Raw genomic sequence first — 21709 nt, forward strand, 5'->3', positions numbered from 1 at the left:
TGTCTCTGATGGAGAACCGTATTTAGGTAGCCGGGGTTTCACTGTGTATTTCGTGGGTGATTGTTCCTGTCTCTGTGTAGTGTTCACCAGATAGGCTGTAATTAGGTTTCACGTTCCGTTTTGTTGTTTTTGTATATTACGTTATTTTTATGTATTGTCATTTCATTCATTAAAGACATGAGTAACCACCACGCTGCATTTCGGTCCGACTCTCTTTCAACAAACGAAGAACGCCGTTACAGAGTTTGTGTTAATTAGGCCCTTATCTATGGATTTCAAATGACTGGGGAAACAGATATGCAATTTGAGGAAAACGCTACTGATGTTCTAGTACACGCACTTCAAAAACTCTCGACCACTGGTACACTCCATTCTGGGTTGAATACAAGGTATTTTCCCCGCCCTCCGTTCGTCAAATCTGATCACAACTCTAATCTGCTCCTCCTTTCCTATAGGCAGAAACTCAAACAGGAAGTACCCGTGCTAAGGTCAATTCAACACTAGTCTGACCAATCGGAATACACGCTTCAAGATTGTTTTGATCACCCGGACCCACCCGGACCGAGATATGTTCCCGGTTGCCTCTGAGAATAACATTGATGTATACACTGACAAGGTGACTGAGTTCATCAGGAAGTGTATAGGGGATGCTGTTCCCACTGACAATTAAAATCTACCCAAACAAAAAAACGTGGCATGATTGCAGCATTCGCGCAAAACTGAAAGCCCGAAACCACCGCATTTAACCATGACAAGGTGACTGGGAATATGGTCGAATACAAACTGTGCAGTTATGCCCTCCGTAAGGCAATCAAACAGCAAAACATTAGTAAAGAGACAAAGCGGAGTCACAATTCAATGGCTCAGACACGTACAGTTGAAATCAGAGATTTACATACACTTAGGTTGGAGGATGAACCAGAGTTGTGGAGATCTACAATTTTTTTCTGAGGTCTTGGCTGATTTATTTTAATTTCCCCATGATGTCAAGCAAAGAGGCACTGAGTTTGAAGGTCGGCCTTGAGATACATCCACAGGTACACCTCCAATTGACTCAAATTAAGTCAATTAGCCTATCAGAAGCCTCTAAAGCCATGACATACTTTTCTGGAATTTTCCAAGCTGCTTAAAGGCACAGTCAACTTAGTGTATGTACACTTCTGACCCACTGGAATTATGATACAAATAAGTGAAATAATCTGTCTGTAAACAATTGTTGGAAAAATTACTTGTCATGCACAAAGTAGATGTCCTAACCAAAACTATAGTTTGTTAACAAGAAATGTGTGGAGTGGTTGAAAAATTGTAGATCTCCACAACACTGGTTCATCCTTGGGAGCAATTTCCAAAGCCTGAAGGTACCACGTTCATCTGTACAAACAATCATATGTGTAACGGCGTTCTTCGTTTGTTGAAAGAGAGTCGGACCGAAATGCAGCTTGGTGGTTACTCATGTCTTTAATGAAGAAAAACAGAACGATACATGAAATAACTAATAAATACAAAAACAACAAACGGAACGTGAAACCTATTACAGCCTATCTGGTGAACACTACACAGAGACAGGAACAATCACCCACGAAATACAAAGCGAAACCCAGGCTACCTAAATACGGTTCCCAATCAGAGACAACGAGAATCACCTGACTCTGATTGAGAACCGCCTCAGGCAGCCAAGCCCATACAACACCCCTACTCAGCCGCAATCCCAATAACCACAAAACCCCAATACGAAATACAACAAAACAAACCCATGTCACACCCTGGCCTGACCAAACAATCAACGAAAACACAAAACACTAAGACCAAGGCGTGACAGTATGCAAGTAAAAACACCATGGGATCATGCAGACGTCATATCGCTCAGGAAGGAGATGCGTTCTGTCTCCTAGAGATGAACGTACTTTGGTGCCGAAAAGTGCAAATCAATCCCAGAACAACAGCAAAGGACCTTGTAAAGATGCTGGAGGAAACAGGTACAAAAGTATCTATATCACAGTAAAATAATTCCTATATTGACAGAACCTGAAAGGGCGCTCAGCAAGGAAGAAGCCACTGCTCCAAAATCGCCATAAAAAAGACAGTCTATGGTTTGCAACTGCGCATGAGGACAAAGATCATACTTTTTAGAGAAATTTCCTCTGGTCTGATGAAACAAAAAGAGAACTGTTTGGCCATAATGACCATCGTTATGTTTGGAGGAAAAAGGGGGAAGCACGGGGGTGACGCATCATGTTGTGAGGGTGCTTTGCTGCAGGAGGGACTGGTGCACTTTGTAAAATAGATGGCTTCATGACGGAGGAAAATTATGCGGACATATTAAAGCAACATCTCAAGACGTCAGTCAGGAAGTTAAAGCTTGGTTGCAAATGGGTCTTCCAAATGGACAATGACCCCAAGGATACTTCCAAAGTTGTGGCAAAATGGCTTAAGGACAACAATGTCAAGGTATTGGAGTGGCCATCACAAAGCCCTGACCTCAATCCTATAGAAAATGTGTGGGCAGAACTGAAAAAGCATGTGTGAGCAAGGAGGCCTTACAAGCCTGACTCAGTTACACCAGCTCTGTCAGGAGGAATGAGCCAAAATTCACCTAACTTATTGTGAGAAGCTTGTGGAAGGCAAACTGAAACGTTTGACCCAAGTTAAACAATTTAAAGGCAATGCTACTAAATATTAATTGGAAAACTGATGCAGCCAAATAAATCATCACAGGTGAAAGAGGACTAACTTTATTGTCCAAACAGAGAAATCCTCTAGTCTTGTAACAGGAAGGCAAACTGCAAAGGCGTTTGACCACCTGCTCAAGTTAAACAAAAACACGACAGGACAGGGCGATTCAAGCAAAAACACGACAGGACAATGCTACAGCATAAATATAAATAATTGAAAGGATCGTAACAGGTGTGGGAAACTAAATGATGATTAGCACTGGGAAATGTGATGAAATAAATAAAACAAGACATGATAATAAATGACAAACATGACATCTCTACTATTATTCTGGCATTTCACATTCTTTTTTTTCAATTTAAAGTTTTATTAAGTTTTATTGTTTTTCAATCAACCAACAAAACACATTCCACATTCACAGATGTGACAGGCTTTAAAAAAATAAATAGTCAAAAAATAATAATACATTTGAAAAAATAAAAATACAATTAAAATGAATGATAAAGTCAAATATAAGCATTTATTTTTCTTAATCTATATATTTTCCTTGGTACATATATATATACATAGATACATAGATACATAGATACATAGATACATAGATACATAGATACATAGATACATAGATACATACATACATACATACATACATACATACATACATACATACATACATACATACATACATACATACATACATACATACATACATACATACACACATACATACGTACATACATACGCACATATACATACACACACACACATACGCACACGTACTCAAAAACTAAATAAAAATAAAAACACACACAAAAAAGCACAACACTTGCAGCAGCACTATCAAGGTTCTTATCAGCTATTTCAAGCATTCGCTGAGACGACGAGCCAATAATTCGTTTTTAGGTTTTACAGTACCTTACACAACATGTATCTGCGCATTTCCCTAGTCACCCCGTTCACTCTGTCCAGTTTGAAATATAGTTGAATAGTGGAGACCAGAGTCTATCAAACTTGGGCTGTCTCTTGTGGAGGTCATAAGTGAGCTTTTCAAGAGGAAGAAAGTCAACAATCTGGTCAATCCACATTTTAAATGTAGGGGGGGGTATTAGAGGCCCACAATAGAAGAATACATTTCTTAGCAAAGTATGTAATAGTCATAAGCAAATTTTCTCTGTAAGGATCAAGAACAAAGTCCTGCTGGGCATTAAGAAGATAGATACACTGGGTCATATCAAACTGTACCTCTAGTATTTTCTGTGCAGCAGTATGTACAGATTTCCAGAATCTGGCAATCTCCCTACAGCTCCAAAATACATGCATATAGGTTCCACTTTCAGAGGTACATCTTTTACAGTTAGGAGACATATCTGTTTTCATTCTATGGAGTCTCAAAGGAGTATAATAAAATTTGTACAAAAATTTGTAATTAGATTCTTTCATTTTTGCACTGGTAGAGGAGCAGTATACCCTGTCGCAAACCTCCGCCCATAACTCATCACTGATAGTCAGACCAAGGTCCTTTTCCCAGATTATTTTCAAAGGAGTAAAGGAGGACCTTCCTTTCTCAGAAAGGAGTCTATAGATGTAAGATATTTTGCCTTTAATGGATTGTGCTGTGACAAGAAGGGTTTCAACTTCATTCAACTGAGTTCTAAACCTCCTCTTGGAGGTAAAATGAGGAAATTACATGTCTAATTTGAAGATATTTTAAAAAATGGGATCTTGGCACATCGAATTCACTGCAGAGCTCTTGAAAGAATTTCAGTGTAGTGGTTTTCTGATGAAATAGGTCTGAAAAGGTCCTGATTCCTAGAGTATGCCAAAGATTAAAGTTGGCATCCCTCAGGGCTTTTGGCAAGTCTGGGTTGCCTACTATAGGCGAATGAGAACATATTTGGGAGGAAATCCCCAGGTATTTCTTACAGTCCCTCCACGCTAGTAGGGTGCTGTAAATCGCAAAGGTTTTGGCTATGTTGCCCACTTCACTAAAGTTATTAATGAATATAATTGAGCTTAAGGGCAATGAACCACAGGATTGGGCTTCTATCTGAATCCACATTAACTCTTGTCTGTTTGTGATCCATGTTAGCATGTTGCGGATTTGGGCAGACCAGTAGTACAATTGAAGGGAGGGAAGGGCAAGACCACCTTTAGATTCAGGTTTTGATAAAGTGGAAAACTTGATCCTAGGTTTTTTATTGCCCCATATAAATTTGGTGATGCTTTGGTTAGTTGTTTTGAAGAAGGAAACTGGGAGATAGCATGGGAGCATCTGAAATAAGTAGTTCAGTCTAGGGAGGACGTTCATACGGATTACATTAATTCTTCCTACTAAGCTAATTGGGAGGGAGATCCAGGTTTGGAGATCGTTCTTGATTCGATCCAGGAGTGGAAGATAATTTTCCTTAAAAAGGCTATTCAGATCTGGTGTTATGAAGATCCCGAGGTATTGAAACCCCTGTGTTTTCCATTGGAAAGGACAAAGTGTCTTCATAGAGCTGGTGAGTGTAATATTGAGAGGGCAGACAGTAGATTTGTTAAAATTGATCTTATAACCTGAAAACTTGCCATACTGAGCAATTGTGTCTAAAATGAGAGAGAGGGATTTCTCAGGGTTGGATATGTAGAGCAAGACATCATCTGCGTAAAGCGAAATCTTGTGCTGCAGGCCACCTGCAGAAACACCCATAATACTTGGATTGCTCCTTATCAGCTCTGCCAGAGGCTCCACCCCCAACAAGTAGAGCAGCGGGGACAGCGAGCACCCTTGTCTTGTGCCCCGTTCCAGAGGGAATCTGTCAGAGTTCAGTCCATTAGTAGTCACCATGGCATTTGGATGAGAGTATAGTGATTTGATCCATTTAATAAAATTTGGGCCCATATTGAACTTTTCTAAGACTGAAAACAGAAAGCTCCACTCCATCCTGTCAAACGCCTTCTCAGCATCCAGTGAAGCCAGCAGGACAGGGGTCTTTTGTGCGTTTACTTGATCAATAATATCAAAAAGACGGCGAATGTTATCAGAAGAGTATCTGTCTCTAATAAATCCAGTTTGGTCCGCTTTTATTATTTTGGGAAGAAGAGTGTTTAGTCTTTTGGCGAGCAATTTGGTAATTATTTTATAGTCGAAATCCAACAAGCTTATGGGCCGGAAGGACGAGCAGGATAGGGGGGTCCTTGTCCTTTTTTAGCAACACTGTAATGCGAGCTGTGTGCATTGAGTCTGGGAGAACTCCGTTTTTGCAAAAATCCTCCAGCATTGGCATGAAGATAGGGCTGAGCTGGGGCAAAAAGCTTTGTAGAAATCCATCTGGGCCTGGGGACTTATTAGGTGGCATGGAGGTAATTGCCTCCAGGATCTCCTCAGGAGTGAAGGGGGAGTCGAGATCTTCTTGGTCGGTCTCTGATAGTTTAGGTAGCGAGATTCCCTCTAGGAAAGAGTGGAGTTCTGCCTCCGTGTATTTTCTCTCAGAGGTATATAGTTTTCAGTAAAAATCATGAAAAGTTAAATTGATATTTTTTGGGTCATATGTGATCTCGTCTTCTGCTGTTCGGATAGCCATGATTGTACGCTCTGACTGATCCTTTTTTAATTGGTAAGCAAGCAATCTACTGGGCCTATTGCTATACTCATGGTATTTCTGTTTAGTAAAGAAAACTTTTTTTAAATCTCCCGAGTGTAGTCCAAATTCAGTTTGGCTTTGGCTGCTTTAAGATGACTCCAGGAGGTGCTGTTGTTGTTTATGTATTTTTTCACAGCATTCCAGCTCCCTCTCAAGATCTAGCCTGTGTGCTTCCATTGCTTTTTTCTTAGACGAAGCATATTCAATTAGATGACGTCTTAGTGTGGCTTTAGCAGCGTCCCACATTGTGGCCGGAGAAACAGGAGAATCTTTATTGTCATGTGTGTAGTTGTCTATCCATGTAGTTACCAATGTATGGAACTCGTCATTTGATAGCATGGAGGTGTTGAATTTCCAGCTCTTTGACCTCGGGATGTTTTTGCAGAGGTCAAAGCGGAGGTGGACAAAGGCGTGGTCTGAAAGTGCTATGGGTCCGATTGTACAAGTGGCTGAATTTATGAAAGTCTTTGGGATAAAAATATAATCTATACGGGAGTAGGTGTTATGGACATTAGAGTAGTATGTATAATAATAAATAATAATATATGCCATTTAGCAGACGCTTTTATCCAAAGCGACTTACAGTCATGTGTGCATACATTCTACGTATGGGTGGTCCCGGGGATCGAACCCACTACCCTGGCGTTACAAGCGCCATGCTCTACCAACTGAGCTATAGTCCATAGATGAGCTATTATTCTCTCTCCAGATATCTATCAGTCCCATCTCTTTAGTAAGAGAGTTCAACATCTTTGCAGATCTAGGATTTGTGGTGGGGACTTGAGATGATTTGTCTAGGGTTGGGTTAAGGGTACAATTAAAATCTCCGGCCACCACACCAAAGGAGACACAATGCTCATTGAACAGGGTTATAATTTTTGACATGAAGGCAGGAGTATCTGTGTTAGGGGTGTATATGTTTAATATAGTTATTGGTTGACCATATAGTGACCCAGTTATCAAAATAAATCTCCCCTCCGGATCAGATACGTTTTTGTCTATTATGAATGGAACAGTTTTATGGATAAGTATGGCTGTGCCTCTACTGTTTGATTTGAAAGATGAGAAATACACCTGTCCCACCCAAGCTCTGCGGAGTTTGGCATGTTCAGCATCACAGAGGTGTGTCTCTTGTAATAGCGCAATGTCTGCTTTTTCCTTTTTTAGAGCACATAGTATCTTTTTTCGTTTTATTGCATGCCCTAGACCATGGCAGTTCCATGTCAATAGATTTAAGGTACTAGTCATCGTCATCGAGCAGTAATCGAACTTCAGTGCAAGTCATCGCTGGGTAAAAGTGGATAGTAATTACAGCTGCGTTCACATTAAAGGAAAATAAATGGTGTACATAAAATAATAATCTCTGAACACCCCAGCCGAGTTCCCAAACAACTCGACACATCCCGTTGGATCTATTACCCCCCCCGCTCAGTCTCAATTCTGTGTTCCGAATAAAACAAAAACCGGGAACAGTTAGCAACGCACAACGTCTCCCTGTCCCCACCAAAGAAATGCCTCATCCTCTCCACTCCGCATTGAGTAAATAACACAGTTGCCCTTGTCCAGACCACAGTAAAAGAGGGGAGAAAAAACAAAATCAATAGCCCAGCCTACATATACCTCCCCCAAGGGACATAGGGAACCCCAGGTAATAATAGCAACAACAAAAAAACAGGGAAATAAAAGTAGGCTGAAATATTAGTAGGCCTAGGTTAGGCTATACAGCCCATCCCTCTCAGTTAAAGGAAAATAAATATAAATTGGACGGCTATAATGACATTTAGGGGGTGGGTCTCTGGATATCGGCTATATGTCGTCTTACCTCCTTTCGTAATGGCATTAATCGCATTTAGTATTTGGTCTGTTTCTCATTGGCCAGGATTGTCTTTCAAAAAACGTTTTGCCTCTTCGGGAGTTTTGAAGTGTCGCAAGGCTCCTTGGTGAAGAATCCTGAGCTCGTTTGGGTATTTGAATCCCCTGAAGATGCCTCGGTCAATGGAGTATTTCTTCACTTCGTCAAATTCTCGGTGCTTTCTGTGTATTCCAGCTGACAGGTCCTGGTGTAAAGCGAGTTTGGCGTTTCCCACTGTGATGGTGTTGTTTTTCACCGCCTGTAGGACTCGTTCCTTGTCGGTGAATCTCAGGAAACGTATGGTGATTGGGCGCGGTGGTTGTCTGGCTGCTGGTGGGGGCCTCAGTGCTCGGTGAGCTCTCTCGAGTTCTATGGGCCGGCCTGTGGCATGTTTCCCTCTTCTTTTTCGCCCAGATTGAATAGAACACAATTATTCCTTCGCCCCCTGTTTTCCAGGTCCTCTGTTTTCTCTTCCAGATGCTCGATTTTCTTTTTAGCATATGCTATTGTTTCCATGGCATCTGTCAATAAGTTTTCCATGGATAGGATTCGCCCCTCTGCCTCGTCCAGGCGCCCCGCGTTTATGGTTATCTTGTTGTTGATGTCAGGCAAAGCGTTTTCCAGGATTGTCACCTTGCCCCCTATCGCACTGAGCTGAGAGTTAATGGCATCTAATTTGGTGTTTAGTTCTGTACGTTGGGATCTCAACTCAGAAAGGATGTCTTCGACAGAGTGCGAGGTTGGCATTCACTGTGCCTCGTGGGGGAGCGGGTTCTCTTGCTCCTGGCTAATGGTGCTATTTTTTTCTGAAGCTAGCTTCTTCTTGGAGGCTTTTTCCGTCGCTAATACTCGAGTCCGGGTAAAAATGTCACCTGTAGTGTCGCCTTTTGTAGCCGCCATGACTTTTTCTTACTAAAGCTAAATGAGTGTGAACTTGGAGTGGAGGTAAGATTAGGAATTGAAAACTACTTGTGCGGAGCTCTTAGTTCATGCGGCCATCTCGTTCAAGGGTCACGTGATCCCCCCCCCATTTCACATTCTTAAAATAAAGTGGTGATACTAACTGACCTAAGACAGGGAATTTTTACTAGGATTAAATGTCAGGAATGGTGAAAAACTGAGTTTAAATGTATTTGGATAAGGTGTATGTAAACTTCAACTGTATGTGGCAGGGACTCCAGACAATCAAAGGGAAAACCAGCCACGTCGCGGACACTGATGTCTTGCTCACGGACAAGCAAAACACCTTCTTCACCTGCTTTTGAGGATACCACAGTGCCATCTACGCGGCCTGCTCCCAAGCACTGTGGGCTCTAGTTCTCCGTGGCGGACGTGAGTAAGACATTCAAGCGTGTTAACCCTCGCAAGGCTGCTGGCCCAGAAGGCATTCCTAGCTGTGTTCTCAGAGCATGTGCAGACCAGCTGGTTGGAGTGTTTATGGACATATTCAATCTCTCCCTATCCCAGTCTGCTGTCCCCACTTGATTCAAGATGTCCACCATTGTTCCTGTACCCAAGCAAAAGGCAGCTGAACTAAATGACTATCGCCCTGTAGCACTCACTTCTGTCATCATGAAGTGCTTTGAGAGGCTGGTTCAGGATCATATCACCTGCACTTTACCTGACACCCTAGACCAACTCTAATGTGCATGATGCCCCAATATATCCACAGACAATGCAATCGCCATCGTACTGCACACTGCCCTATCCCATCTGGACAAGAGGAATACCTATGTAAGAATGCTGTTCATTGACTACAGCTCTGCCTTCAACGCCATAGTACCCTCCAAGCTCATTAAGTTCGGCCCCTGGGTCTGAACCTCGCCCTGTGCAACTGGATCCTGGACTTCCTGACGGGCCGCCAACAGGTGGTGAAGGCAGGAAACAACACCTCCACTATACTGATCCTCCTCCTGTTCACCCATGACTGCGTGGCCACGCACGAACTCCAATGCAATCATCAAGTTTGTAGTAGCAGCAGTAGTAGGCCTGATTACCAACAATGACGAGGCAGCCTACAGGGAGGAGGTGAGGGCCCTGGCGGAGTGGTGCCAGGAAAATAACCTCTCCCTCAACGTCAACAAGACAAAGGACCTAATCGTGGACTTCAGGAGACATATATATATAGAAGAGGGAGCACACCCCCATCCACATCGATGGGACCGCAGTGGAGAAGGTCAAAAGCCTCAAGTTCCTTGGCGTACACATCACTGACAATCTGAAGTTGTCCACCCACACAGACAGTGTGGTGAAGATGGCGCAACAGTACCTTTTCAACCTCAGGAGGCTGAAGAAATTTGAGAGCATCTTGTCTGGCTGTATCACCGCCTGGTACAGACACTTCACCGCCTGCAACTGCATGGCTCTAAAGAGAGTGGTGCGGTCTGCCCAACGCATCACCGGGGGCACACTGCCTGCCCTCCAGGACAGCTACAGCACCCAATGTCACAGGAAGGCCAAAAAGATCATCAAGGATATCCACCCAAGCCACGGCCTGTTCACCCTGCTATCATCCAGAAGGCGAAGTCAGTACAGGTGCATCAAAGCTTGGACCGAGAAACTGAAAAACAGCTTCTATCTCAAGGCCATCAGACTGCCATCACTAGCTGGCTACCACACGGTTACTCAACCGTTCAACTTAGAGGCTGCTGCCCTATGTGCTGTACATAGTCACTTTAATAATGGAACACTGGTCACCTTAGTAATGTTAACATACTGTTTTTTTTTTCATTTCATATGTATACACTGTATTCTACTGTATTCTAGTCAATGTCACACCGACAATGCTCATCTTAATATTTATATTTCTTAATTCCATTCGTTTACTTAGAGATCTGTGTGTATTGTTGTGAATTGCTCGATGCTACTGCACTGTTGGAGCTAGGAACACAAGCATTTTGCTCCACTCGCATTAACATCTGCTAAATATGTGACAAATAAAAATTTGATCTGATTTGATTTTGAAGTGGACCGAAAGATTATTGTAGACTTGATGACTGTATGTGTATGTGTGTCAATGTAGAACTACACTGAGTATACCAAACATTAGGAACGCCTTCCTAATGTTGATTTGCACTGCATGCTTTTGCCATCAGAACAGACTCAATTCATCTGAGCATGGACTCTACAAGGTGTCCATGCCCAGACGGGCCAGCATTCCACAGAGAGATGCTGGCCCATGTTGACTCCAATGCTTCCCACAGTTGTGTTAAGTTGGATGGATGTCCTTTGTGTGGACCATGCTTGATACACACAGGAGTGTATTTAAGTGTATTTAACAAGGGACATCAACAAGGGATCATAGCTTTCACCTGGTCAGTCTATGCCATGGAAAGAGCAGGTGTTCTTAATGTTTTGTACACTCAGTGTAACAGGCCTATCTATTTCCAAGGTGTGTGTGTGTGTGTGTGTGAGTGAATGTATGCTTGTCTGTGTGTATGTGTGGTACTCACGTCGGACGTCTCTGAAATAGATTGTCTGTCTGTTGGGGTTGAGGAGCTGGATGACCGAGTCGTCGTTGTTCTTCACCCGGCAGCTGATGACGGCCACGTCTCCCTCCACCACTGCCACATTGTCCGTCACCAGGTTCTGACTCTGGACTGCAGGGCACAGACAGAGACAAACACTCATCATTACTGGCAGGCTGTGTGCAGTCTAGTTTTTCAAACCAACGAGCCAAGACATCCACCATAGTTGCTGGAACTGTGCTAAAAAGGTGTGAAAATATCATATCTGAGTGAGCACAATTTGGTTTGTATGAAATGAATTCAAGCATTACTACCTTTTGATATGATTCCCTTACGTGTTGGAGATCAACACCAACATGTTATGTATACCCACTTAAATCATAATAAGCCCGGAAGTGCTCTCTAAAATGCCAAAGCAACCGCAAAGAAGACTGGGGAGAAACGGCAGCAGAGTTAGGTGACAAATGATGTACTTGCTTCTTCAAGTCAGCGTGTATTAGGGATTAACACGGGTAACCAGTATTCCGGGACTGTCCAGGGACCACTCTTCACATTTCCCGAAAAAATTAAATGACAAGACCTGGGAAATTACAACATTTTACACCAAGGTCGCACTAATGCAATTCCACAACATGTGCAGCACATTATTCAAACAGGTTGAGCTTCGCGTATTTACTCCACACAAAGTTGCCATAAATTCAAAGAACACGCATAATTGACACTGACGTACTGCAGATAAGACCCGAATACAGTTTAGAGTTCTCATCATCTCCCAAGTGGCGCAACAGTCTAAGGCACTGGAAGCGTCACTACAGACGCAGGTTTGGCACAGCTGGCCGCGACCGTGTGTGTGTGTGGGGGGGGCAGGACAGGACAGGACCGAGTTTGGGAAACCCTGAACTATATGATCATTTCAGGCACCATTTTGATTTGGACAGCATCATCGAGATGCTTTGAGACAAGCGTGGGGAATCTCCATTTGAATATTTGATAACAATTTGGCTGGGGAAATGTTAGATAAGTTGAGTGCTAATGATCATCTTTATTCTAATTTACTCATGTACAGTGCCTTCGAAAGGATTCAGACCATTTCACTTTTTCCACATTTTGTTACGTTACAACCTTATTCTAAAATGGATTACATAAAAAGAAAAAAGTTCATCAATCTACACACAATACCCCATACTGACAATACTTTCCCCTCATCTATCTACACACAAAACCCCATAATAACAAAGCAAAAACACATTTTTGCAAAAATTCCGAATTCAAACCCTTTGCAATGAGACTCGAAATTGAGCTCAGGTGCATCCTGTTTCAATTGATGCTCCTTGAGATGTTTCTACAACTTGGAGTCCATCTGTGGTAAATTCAATTGATTGGAAATTATTTGGAAAGGCACACACCTGTCTGTATAAAGTTCCACAGTTGACAGTGCATGTCAGAGCAAAAACAAAGTTGTGAGGTCGAACCAAATTGTCTGCAGAGCACAGAGACAGGATTGTGTTGACTTACAGATCTGTGGAAGGGCACCAACAAATGTCTGCAGCATTGAAAGTCCCCAAGAACACTGTGGCTTCCAGCTTTCATAAATGGAAGAAGTTTGGAACAATCAAGACTCTTCCTAATGCTGGTCACCGGGCTAAACTGTGCAATCGGGGGAGAAGGGCATTGGTCAGGGAGGTGAACAGTCTGACAGAGCTCTAGAGTTCTTCTTTGGAGATGGGAGAACCTTCTAGAAGGACAACCATCTCTACAGCATCCCAACAATCAGGCCTTTATGGTAGAGTGGCCACTCCTCAGTAAAAAGCACATCACAGCCTGCTTGGAATTTGCCAAACTGCACCAAAAGACTTTCAGAAAAGAGATTCTCTGGTCTGATGAAACCAAGATTGAACTCTTTGGCCTGAATGCCAAGCGTCACTTCTAGAGGAAACCTGGCACCATCCCTATGGTGAAGCATGGTGGTGGCAGCATCATGCTGAGGGGATGTTTTTCAGTGGAAGGGGCTTGGAGACTAGTCAGGATCGAGGGAAAATGAACGGAGCAAAGTACAGAGATCCTTGATGAAACTTGCTCCAGAGCTCTCAGGACCTCAGACTGGGCGACGGGTTCACCTTCCAACAGGACAACAACCCTAAGCACACAGCCAAGACATTGAAGGTGTGGCTTTGGGACAAGTCTCTGAATGTCCTTGAATGGCCCAGCCAGAGCCCGGACGTGAACCCGATCGAACATCTCTGGAGAGACCTGAAAATAGCAATGCAGCAACTCTCCCCATCCAACCTGACAGAGCTTGAGAGGATCTGCAAAGAAGAATGGGAGAAACTCCCCAAATACAGGTGTGCCAGGCCTGTAGCATTATACTCAAGAAGACTTGAGGCTGTAATCGCTGCCAAAGGTGCTTTAACAAAGTACTGAGTAAAGGCTCTGAATAGTTAAGTAAATGTGATATAGTTTTTTGTTTTGAATAAATTAGCAATAATTTCTAAAATCCTGTTTTTGCTTTGTCATTATGGGGTATTGTGCGTAGATTAATAAGGAAAAACACCATTTAATACATTTCAGAATAAGGCTGTAACATAACAAAATGTGGAAAAAGTCAAGGGGTCAGAATGGTTTCCCTAGGGCACTGATTCTGATCAGAAACATTTAGCATACACTGGATTTAGGCTACAAATTTGCATTATTGATCTATTGACTCACATAGCAGCCTTAAATCAGTCCCACTGAAACCCAAAATCCTGACTCACATTAAAATTCCTAATTTTATTCTGTGATCCATAGGTAGCATTATCAAAGCACGTCTCCGTATGCACGTCAAAATACCACTATAACATTTCCCCCGCTTTTCTGCATTATTTCATATTGCTGCCCATTGAGAGCTTCGGTATTGGATTTGTGATCAACAAACGGTACGAGGGTAGATATGGATTTAATTTTTTATTTTTTTTACAGAGTTGGTCCCTGTTAAGACACCTTGCTATTTAAACAATTTCCTCTCTTTATCGCCATTATTCATGAGCTGATCTGCTATCTGCATAATCATCAACTACATTTTGCCAAATAGGAGATATTGGAAGTTGGAAGTTATTTGGAAGTCATCTAGCAAGCTTAGCAACTTTGGTTTACTTTTGTTTGACTGCCGTTACAAAGTGTTTATGATTCGACAACGCTATGGCCTGAACTCTGTGTGTCCTGAGCATGCTCTGTATCGACATGGCCTACTGCTGAAATGCACTGAATTAATTGAGGAACATGATAACGCTCTGAATTTATTAACGGCCTGTTTCACAATTCACAACAATGTAATTGGCGATGAAAGTTACGCTATCACTCCTAAATATCAGTTTCACTTGCTGTCAAATCTTCACATACCGGTGCAGCCAAGACGGCAATGTGGCGCAGTGGCAATCTTCTTTTGGGAGAACCCTGAGTGACCATATCTTGGTTTTAAATGGGCACTTCCAATCTTCTTTTGGGAGAACCCTGAGTGACCATATCTTGGTTTTAAATGGGCACCTCCAATCTTCTTTTGGGAGAACCCTGAGTGACCATATCTTGGTTTTAAATGGGCACCTCCAATCTTCTTTTGGGAGAACCCTGAGTGACCATATCTTGGTTTTAAATGGGCACCTCCAATCTTCTTTTGGGAGAACCCTGAGTGACCATATCTTGGTTTTAAATGGGCAACTCCAATCTTCTTTTGGGAGAACCCTGAGTGACCATATCTTGGTTTTAAATGGGCACCTCCAATCTTCTTTTGGGAGAACCCTGAGTGACCATATCTTGGTTTTAAATGGGCACCTCAAATTTTTGCAGTATTTCCTGGATGTCTGGGGATAAATATGAATTATTCCTGTATTGAAAATTGGTAGTTTCAGGACTCCCTGGTGTGTGTGTATGTGTTTTATGAGCAAACTGGTAAAGGTTGCTCCTGTTGGCTGACCTCGTGTTTGTGTGCGTGCGTGTGTGAGTGTGTGTGTGTGTGCGCGTGCGTGCGTGTGATCCCAGACCGTATCACAAATCAACCGTGGACATGCACCTGAAAATTTCCCCGTAAATCTACTTCAAAACCAAAAACACGCACATGTACACACTTTAAATGGATTTGAGCTACTTCATTAAAGTCAAGAGAGCGAGAGAGAGAGTGTCTTTGATTTTCATCATCTCCAAGATTCATCTCTTGCCTCCTAGATGCATATCTCAAATATATAAAATAAAAAAAATAAAAAACCCCATTCAATATTTATTGTTCCCTCCCCTGGGAGCTAATAAGGGGAACCTGAATGGACCTGCAACACATCAAATGCTAATTTGCATGTCTTGTTGTCAGGGGAAGAAAGCAATCGCCAGGATAGACAAACAGGATTTAAATCTGCCTGTCAAACAACACCCCAAACAGCCCTGAAAATGAACCTCGCCAGAAAAAGGCCCACTCCCCACTTGTAAGAAGCGAATTCAGCCTACTTTTCAATAAGGACCGCCATTATTGGATATATGCTAATATGCTATGGTAACATGCTAGGGTAATATGATATGCTAATATCCTACACTAACACTGTTTCTTCAGGATAAAGGTTATCCTGCAGAAGGTTAAGCATGGAAGGTAACTAGTGCAGCGGATGTCGCCGTGGCAATGCTGCTAAATTTAGTCTCCTACTACAGTGGGCTAGTGGGAGGTGTTCATTCGGTTATTTGTTCTTCCTCTGGTGAACAAACACTTGAACACGAGTCGTGAGGGGAATAATTACAAGGGAACATGCTCATTAATGACAACATCAAACGTACACAGACGTCACCCAGAAAATGTAAACGTTATCGAGTCACTACCAACTAATCTGGATTGCAAATGAACTTTTAAATCATATGCGTAAGTCTAATAAATCACTGCGTTTATTTCATGAAAATAACTCCAAATATACACAAGTATGTGGAAACCACTTCAAATTCGTGGATTCAGCTATTTCAGCCACATCCTTTATTTTTTATTTAACTAGGCAAGTCAGTTAAGAACAAATTCTTATTTACAATGACGGCCTACCCCGGCCAAATCCGGACGATGCTGGGCCAATTGTGCACAGCCCTATGGGACCCCAATTACAGCCGGATGTGATATAGCCTGGAAATGAAACAGGGACTGCAGTGATGACTCTTGCACCGAGATGCAGTTCTTTAGACCGCTGCGCCACTCGGGAGGACCGTTGCTGACAGGTGCATAAAGTAGAGCACACAGCCATGTGATAAACAGTAGCAGTAGAATGGCCTTACTGAAGAGCACAGTGACTTTCAACGTGGCACCGTCAGAAGAAGGCTGCCACCTCTCCAACAAGTAACATTTCTGCCCCGCTAGGCTGCACCTGTAAGTGCTGCTATTGTGCCACCGAGTGCTGACGTGTGTAACGTGTAAACATTTTATTTCCTCGATTGCAACACTCACTAATGAGTTCCAAACTGCCTCTGGAAGCAACGTCAGCACAATAACTGTTCGTCGGGCGCTCCATGAAATGGGTTTCATTGGCCGAGCAGCCGCACACAAGCCTAAGATCACCATACGCATATGCAAGCGTTGGCTGGAGTGGTGTAAAGATGCAGCCATTGGACTTGGGATCAGTGGAAACACGTTCTCCGGAGTGATGAATCACGCTTCACCACCTGGCAGTCCGACAGACGAATCTGGGTTTGGCAGATACCAGGAGAACGCTACCTGCCACAATGCATAGTGTCGACTGTAAAGTTTGGTGGAGGAGGAATAAATAGTCTGGGGCTGTTTTTCATGGTTTGGGCTAGGCCCCTTAGTTCCAGTGAAGTGAAATATTAACGCTACAGCATACAATGATATTCTAGACAATTCTGTGCTACCAACCCTTTCCTGTTTCAGCATGACAATGCCCCTGTGCACGAAGCGAAGTCCATACAGAAATGGTTTGTTGAGATTGGTCTGGAAGAACTTGACTGGCCTGCACAGAGCCCTGACCTCAAACCCATCAAACACCTTTGTGATGAATTGGAATGCCGACTGCGAGCCAGGCCTAATGGCTCATCATCAGTGCCCGACCCCCGGTCTTGTGGCTGAATGAAAGCAAGTCCCCGCAGCAATGTTCCCACATCTAGAGAAAAGCCTTCCTGTTATAGCAACAAAGGGGGACCAACTCCATTTTAATGCCCAAGATTTTGGAATGAGATGTTCAAGTAGCAGGTGTTCACATACTTTTGGTCATGTAATGTATGTTTACTAATTTATTTTCCTGAGCCTCCTTTTGCCATTAAAAGGCTCAGTCTGACTGTGTGGCCGTGTTGATATACATTTTTATATACACAGTCTACATTCTAGAGCCCTCAAACTCAATTCTGGACCTCAAAGCCAGTTTCACTGCATTTCTTTATGGTTCCCCTCTAATCAGGGATCGTTTTAGACCTGTGACACAAGGTGTGTGCAATTACAAATTACAGTGCCGTGCGAAAGTATTCGGCCACCTTGAACTTTGCGACCTTTTGCCACATTTCAGGCTTCAAACATAAAGATATAAAACGGTATTGTTTTGTGAAGAATCAACAACAAGTGGGACACAATCATGAAGTGGAACGACATTTATTGGATATTTCAAAATTTTTTAACAAATCAAAAACTGAAAAATTGTGCGTGCAAAATGATTCAGCCCCTTTACTTTCAGTGCAGCAAACTCTCTTCAGAAGTTCAGTGAGGATCTCTGAATGATCCAATGTTGACCTAAATGACTAATGATGATAAATACAATCCACCTGTGTGTAATCAAGTCTCCGTATAAATGCACCTGCACTGTGATAGTCTCAGAGGTCCGTTAAAAGCGCAGAGAGCATCATGAAGAACAAGGAACACACCAGTCAGGTCCGAGATACTGTTGTGAAGAAGTTTAAAGCCGGATTTGGATACAAAAAGATTTCCCAAGCTTTAAACATCCCAATGAGCACTGTGCAAGCGATAATATTGAAATGGAAGGAGTATCAGACCACTGCAAATCTACCAAGACCTGGCCGTCCCTCTAAACTTTCAGCTCATACAAGGAGAAGACTGATCAGAGATGCAGCCAAGAGGCCCATGATCACTCTGGATGAACTGCAGAGATCTACAGCTGAGGTGGGAGACTCTGTCCATAGGACAACAATCAGTCGTATATTGCACAAATCTGGCCTTTATGGAAGAGTGGCAAGAAGAAAGCCATTTATCCATAAAAAGTGTCGTTTAAAGTTTGCCACAAGCCACGTGGAAGACACTCCAAACATGTGGAAGAAGGTGCTCTGGTCAGATGAAACCAAAATTGAACTTTTTGGCAACAATGCAAAACGTTATGTTTGGCGTAAAAGCAACACAGCTCATCACCCTGAACACACCATCCCCACTGTCAAACATTGTGGTGGCAGCATCATGGTTTGGGCTTGCTTTTCTTCAGCAGGGACAGGGAAGATGGTTAAAATTGATGGGAAGATGGATGGAGCCAAATACAGGACCATTCTGAAAGAAAACCTGATGGAGTCTGCAAAAGACCTGGGACTGGGACGGAGATTTGTCTTCCAACAAGACAATGATCCAAAACATAAAGCAAAATCTACAATGGAATGGTTCAAAAATAAACATATCCAGGTGTTAGAATGGCCAAGTCCAGACCTGAATCCAATCGAGAATCTGTGGAAAGAACTGAAAACTGCTGTTCACAAATGCTCTCTATCCAACCTCACTGAGCTCGAGCTGTTTTGCAAGGAGGAATGGGAAAGAATTTCAGTCTCTCGATGTGCAAAACTGATAGAGACATACCCCAAGCAACTTACAGCTGTAATCACAGCAAAAGGTGGTGCTACAAAGTATTAACTTAAAGGGGCTGAATAATTTTGCACGCCCAATTTTTCAGTTTTTGATTTGTTAAAAACGTTTGAAATATCCTAAAAATGTCGTTCCACTTCATGATTGTGTCCCACTTGTTGTTGATTCTTCACAAAAAAATACTTTCGCAAGGCACTGTAGTTAGAACAGAAAACCAGCAGGCTATGGACCTCGTAGGGTAAGAGTTGAGTAACCCTGCTCTAAAGCCTACCCATAGAATAAGTAATGTAATAGGATCTCTATGAGCCTACCCTGCAAACCCCCTTCAAATTTGGAGGATACATATGCAAATAAAAGATGACTGGTTATTAGTCAGAATAATAAGATCAGCTTGTGATGTCATGATCTGGGTTACAAACTCCCACCTGAACAGGCTAAAATTCCAGGCATTTAAAAAAAAAAAAAAAAAAAAAAACAGTTCTTTCACAAAAAGGGCATTATCATAATTGAGTAATTAAACCAAATGAAATGAGTAGGTAAAATGATGAGAATATGTTTTAGCAGGTGTTTACCAAAAGAAGAGATGGCACTGCATGTGCAACACAAATAGTTCTGATAATACTGAATGTGTCACGTCAGAAACCGCTTCCAAAAACTTGCCCACGTCAGAGCACGTCAGAGCACGTCAGAGCGCGTCAGACCACGTCAGACCACGTCAGAGCACGTCAGAGCGTGTCAGAGCACGTCAGACCACGTCAGAGCACGTCAGACCACGTCAGAAACCGCATCCAAAAACTTGCCCACGTCAGACCACGTCAGAGCGCGTCAGACCACGTCAGAGCGCGTCAGACCACGTCAGAGCACGTCAGACCATGTCAGAGCACGTCAGAGCACGTCAGACCACGTCAGTGCACGTCAGAGCATGTCAGACCACGTCAGAGCACGTCAGACCATGACAGAGCAGGTCATAGAACGTCAGAGCACGTCAGACCATGTCAGAGCACGTCAGACCACATCAGAGCACGCCAGACAACGTCAGAGCACGCCAGACAACGTCAGAGCACGTCAGATCACGTCAGAGCACGCCAGACCACGTCAGAGCACGTCACACCACGTCAGAGCACGTCAGACCACGTCAGAGCATGTCAGAGCACGTCAGACCACGTCAGAGCACGTCAGAGCACGTCAGAGCGCGTCAGACCACGTCAGAGCACGTCAGACCGCGTCAGACCACGTCAGAGCACGTCAGACCACGTCAGACCACGTCAGAGCACGTCGGACCACGTCAGAGCACGTCAGAAACCGCATCCAAAAACTTGCCCACGTCAGACCACGTCAGAGCGCGTCAGACCACGTCAGAGCGCGTCAGACCACATCAGAGCACGTCAGACCACGTCAGAGCACGCCAGAGCACGTCAGAGCACGTCAGAGCACGTCAGAGCGTGTCAGACCACGTCAGAGCACGTCAGACCACGTCAGACCATGTCAGAGCACGTCAGAGCGCGTCAGACCACGTCAGAGCGCGTCAGACCACTTCAGAGCACGTCAGACCACTTCAGAGCACGTCAGACCACGTCAGACCATGTCAGAGCACGTCAGACCACGTCAGACCATGTCAGAGCACGTCAGAGCAGGTCAGAGCGCGTCAGACCACGTCAGACCACGTCAGAGCGCGTCAGACCACGTCAGAGCACGTCAGACCACGCCAGACCACGCAGACCACGTCAGAGCACGTCAGACCACGTCAGAGCACGTCAGAGCACGTCAGAGCAGGTCAGAGCGCGTCAGACCACGTCAGACCACGTCAGAGCACGTCAGACAATGTCAGAGCACGCCAGACCACATCAGACCACGTCAGAGCACGTCAGACCACGTCAGAGCACGTCAGTGCACGTCAGAGCACGTCAGACCACGTCAGAGCACGTCAGACCATGTCAGAGCAGGTCATAGAACGTCAGAGCACGTCAGACCATGTCAGAGCACGTCAGACCATGTCAGAGCACGTCAGACCACGTCAGAGCACGTCAGAGCACGCCAGACAACGTCAGAGCACGTCAGATCAAGTCAGAGCAGGTCAGAGCGCGTCAGACCACGTCAGACCACGTCAGAGCACGTCAGTGCACGTCAGAGCACGTCAGACCATGTCAGAGCACGCCAGACCACAGACCACGCCAGTGCACGTCAGACCACCATGTCAGAGCACGCCACATCAGACCAGTCAGAGCACGTCAGTGCACGTCAGAGCACGTCAGAGCACGTCAGACCATGTCAGAGCAGGTCATAGAACGTCAGAGCA

At 43.8% G+C, this 21709-nt stretch overlaps 1 protein-coding gene across 4 annotated transcripts in view; it reads right to left on the bottom strand.

Annotated features, from left to right (window-relative positions):
* Window positions 1-21709, bottom strand: part of LOC123999450 (cell adhesion molecule 1-like) — a 443297-nt gene that overhangs the window by 81063 nt on the left and 340525 nt on the right. For all 4 annotated transcript variants that reach the window (XM_046305265.1, XM_046305267.1, XM_046305266.1 and 1 more), the window contains one exon: window positions 11601-11747. In XM_046305265.1, coding sequence (XP_046161221.1) covers window positions 11601-11747 — 147 coding nt within the window. The remainder of the gene's footprint in view (window positions 1-11600; window positions 11748-21709) is intronic.

This window comes from Oncorhynchus gorbuscha, linkage group LG16 (genome assembly GCF_021184085.1).
Source record: "Oncorhynchus gorbuscha isolate QuinsamMale2020 ecotype Even-year linkage group LG16, OgorEven_v1.0, whole genome shotgun sequence".
In the NCBI taxonomy this organism is placed as follows: Eukaryota; Metazoa; Chordata; class Actinopteri; order Salmoniformes; family Salmonidae; genus Oncorhynchus; species Oncorhynchus gorbuscha.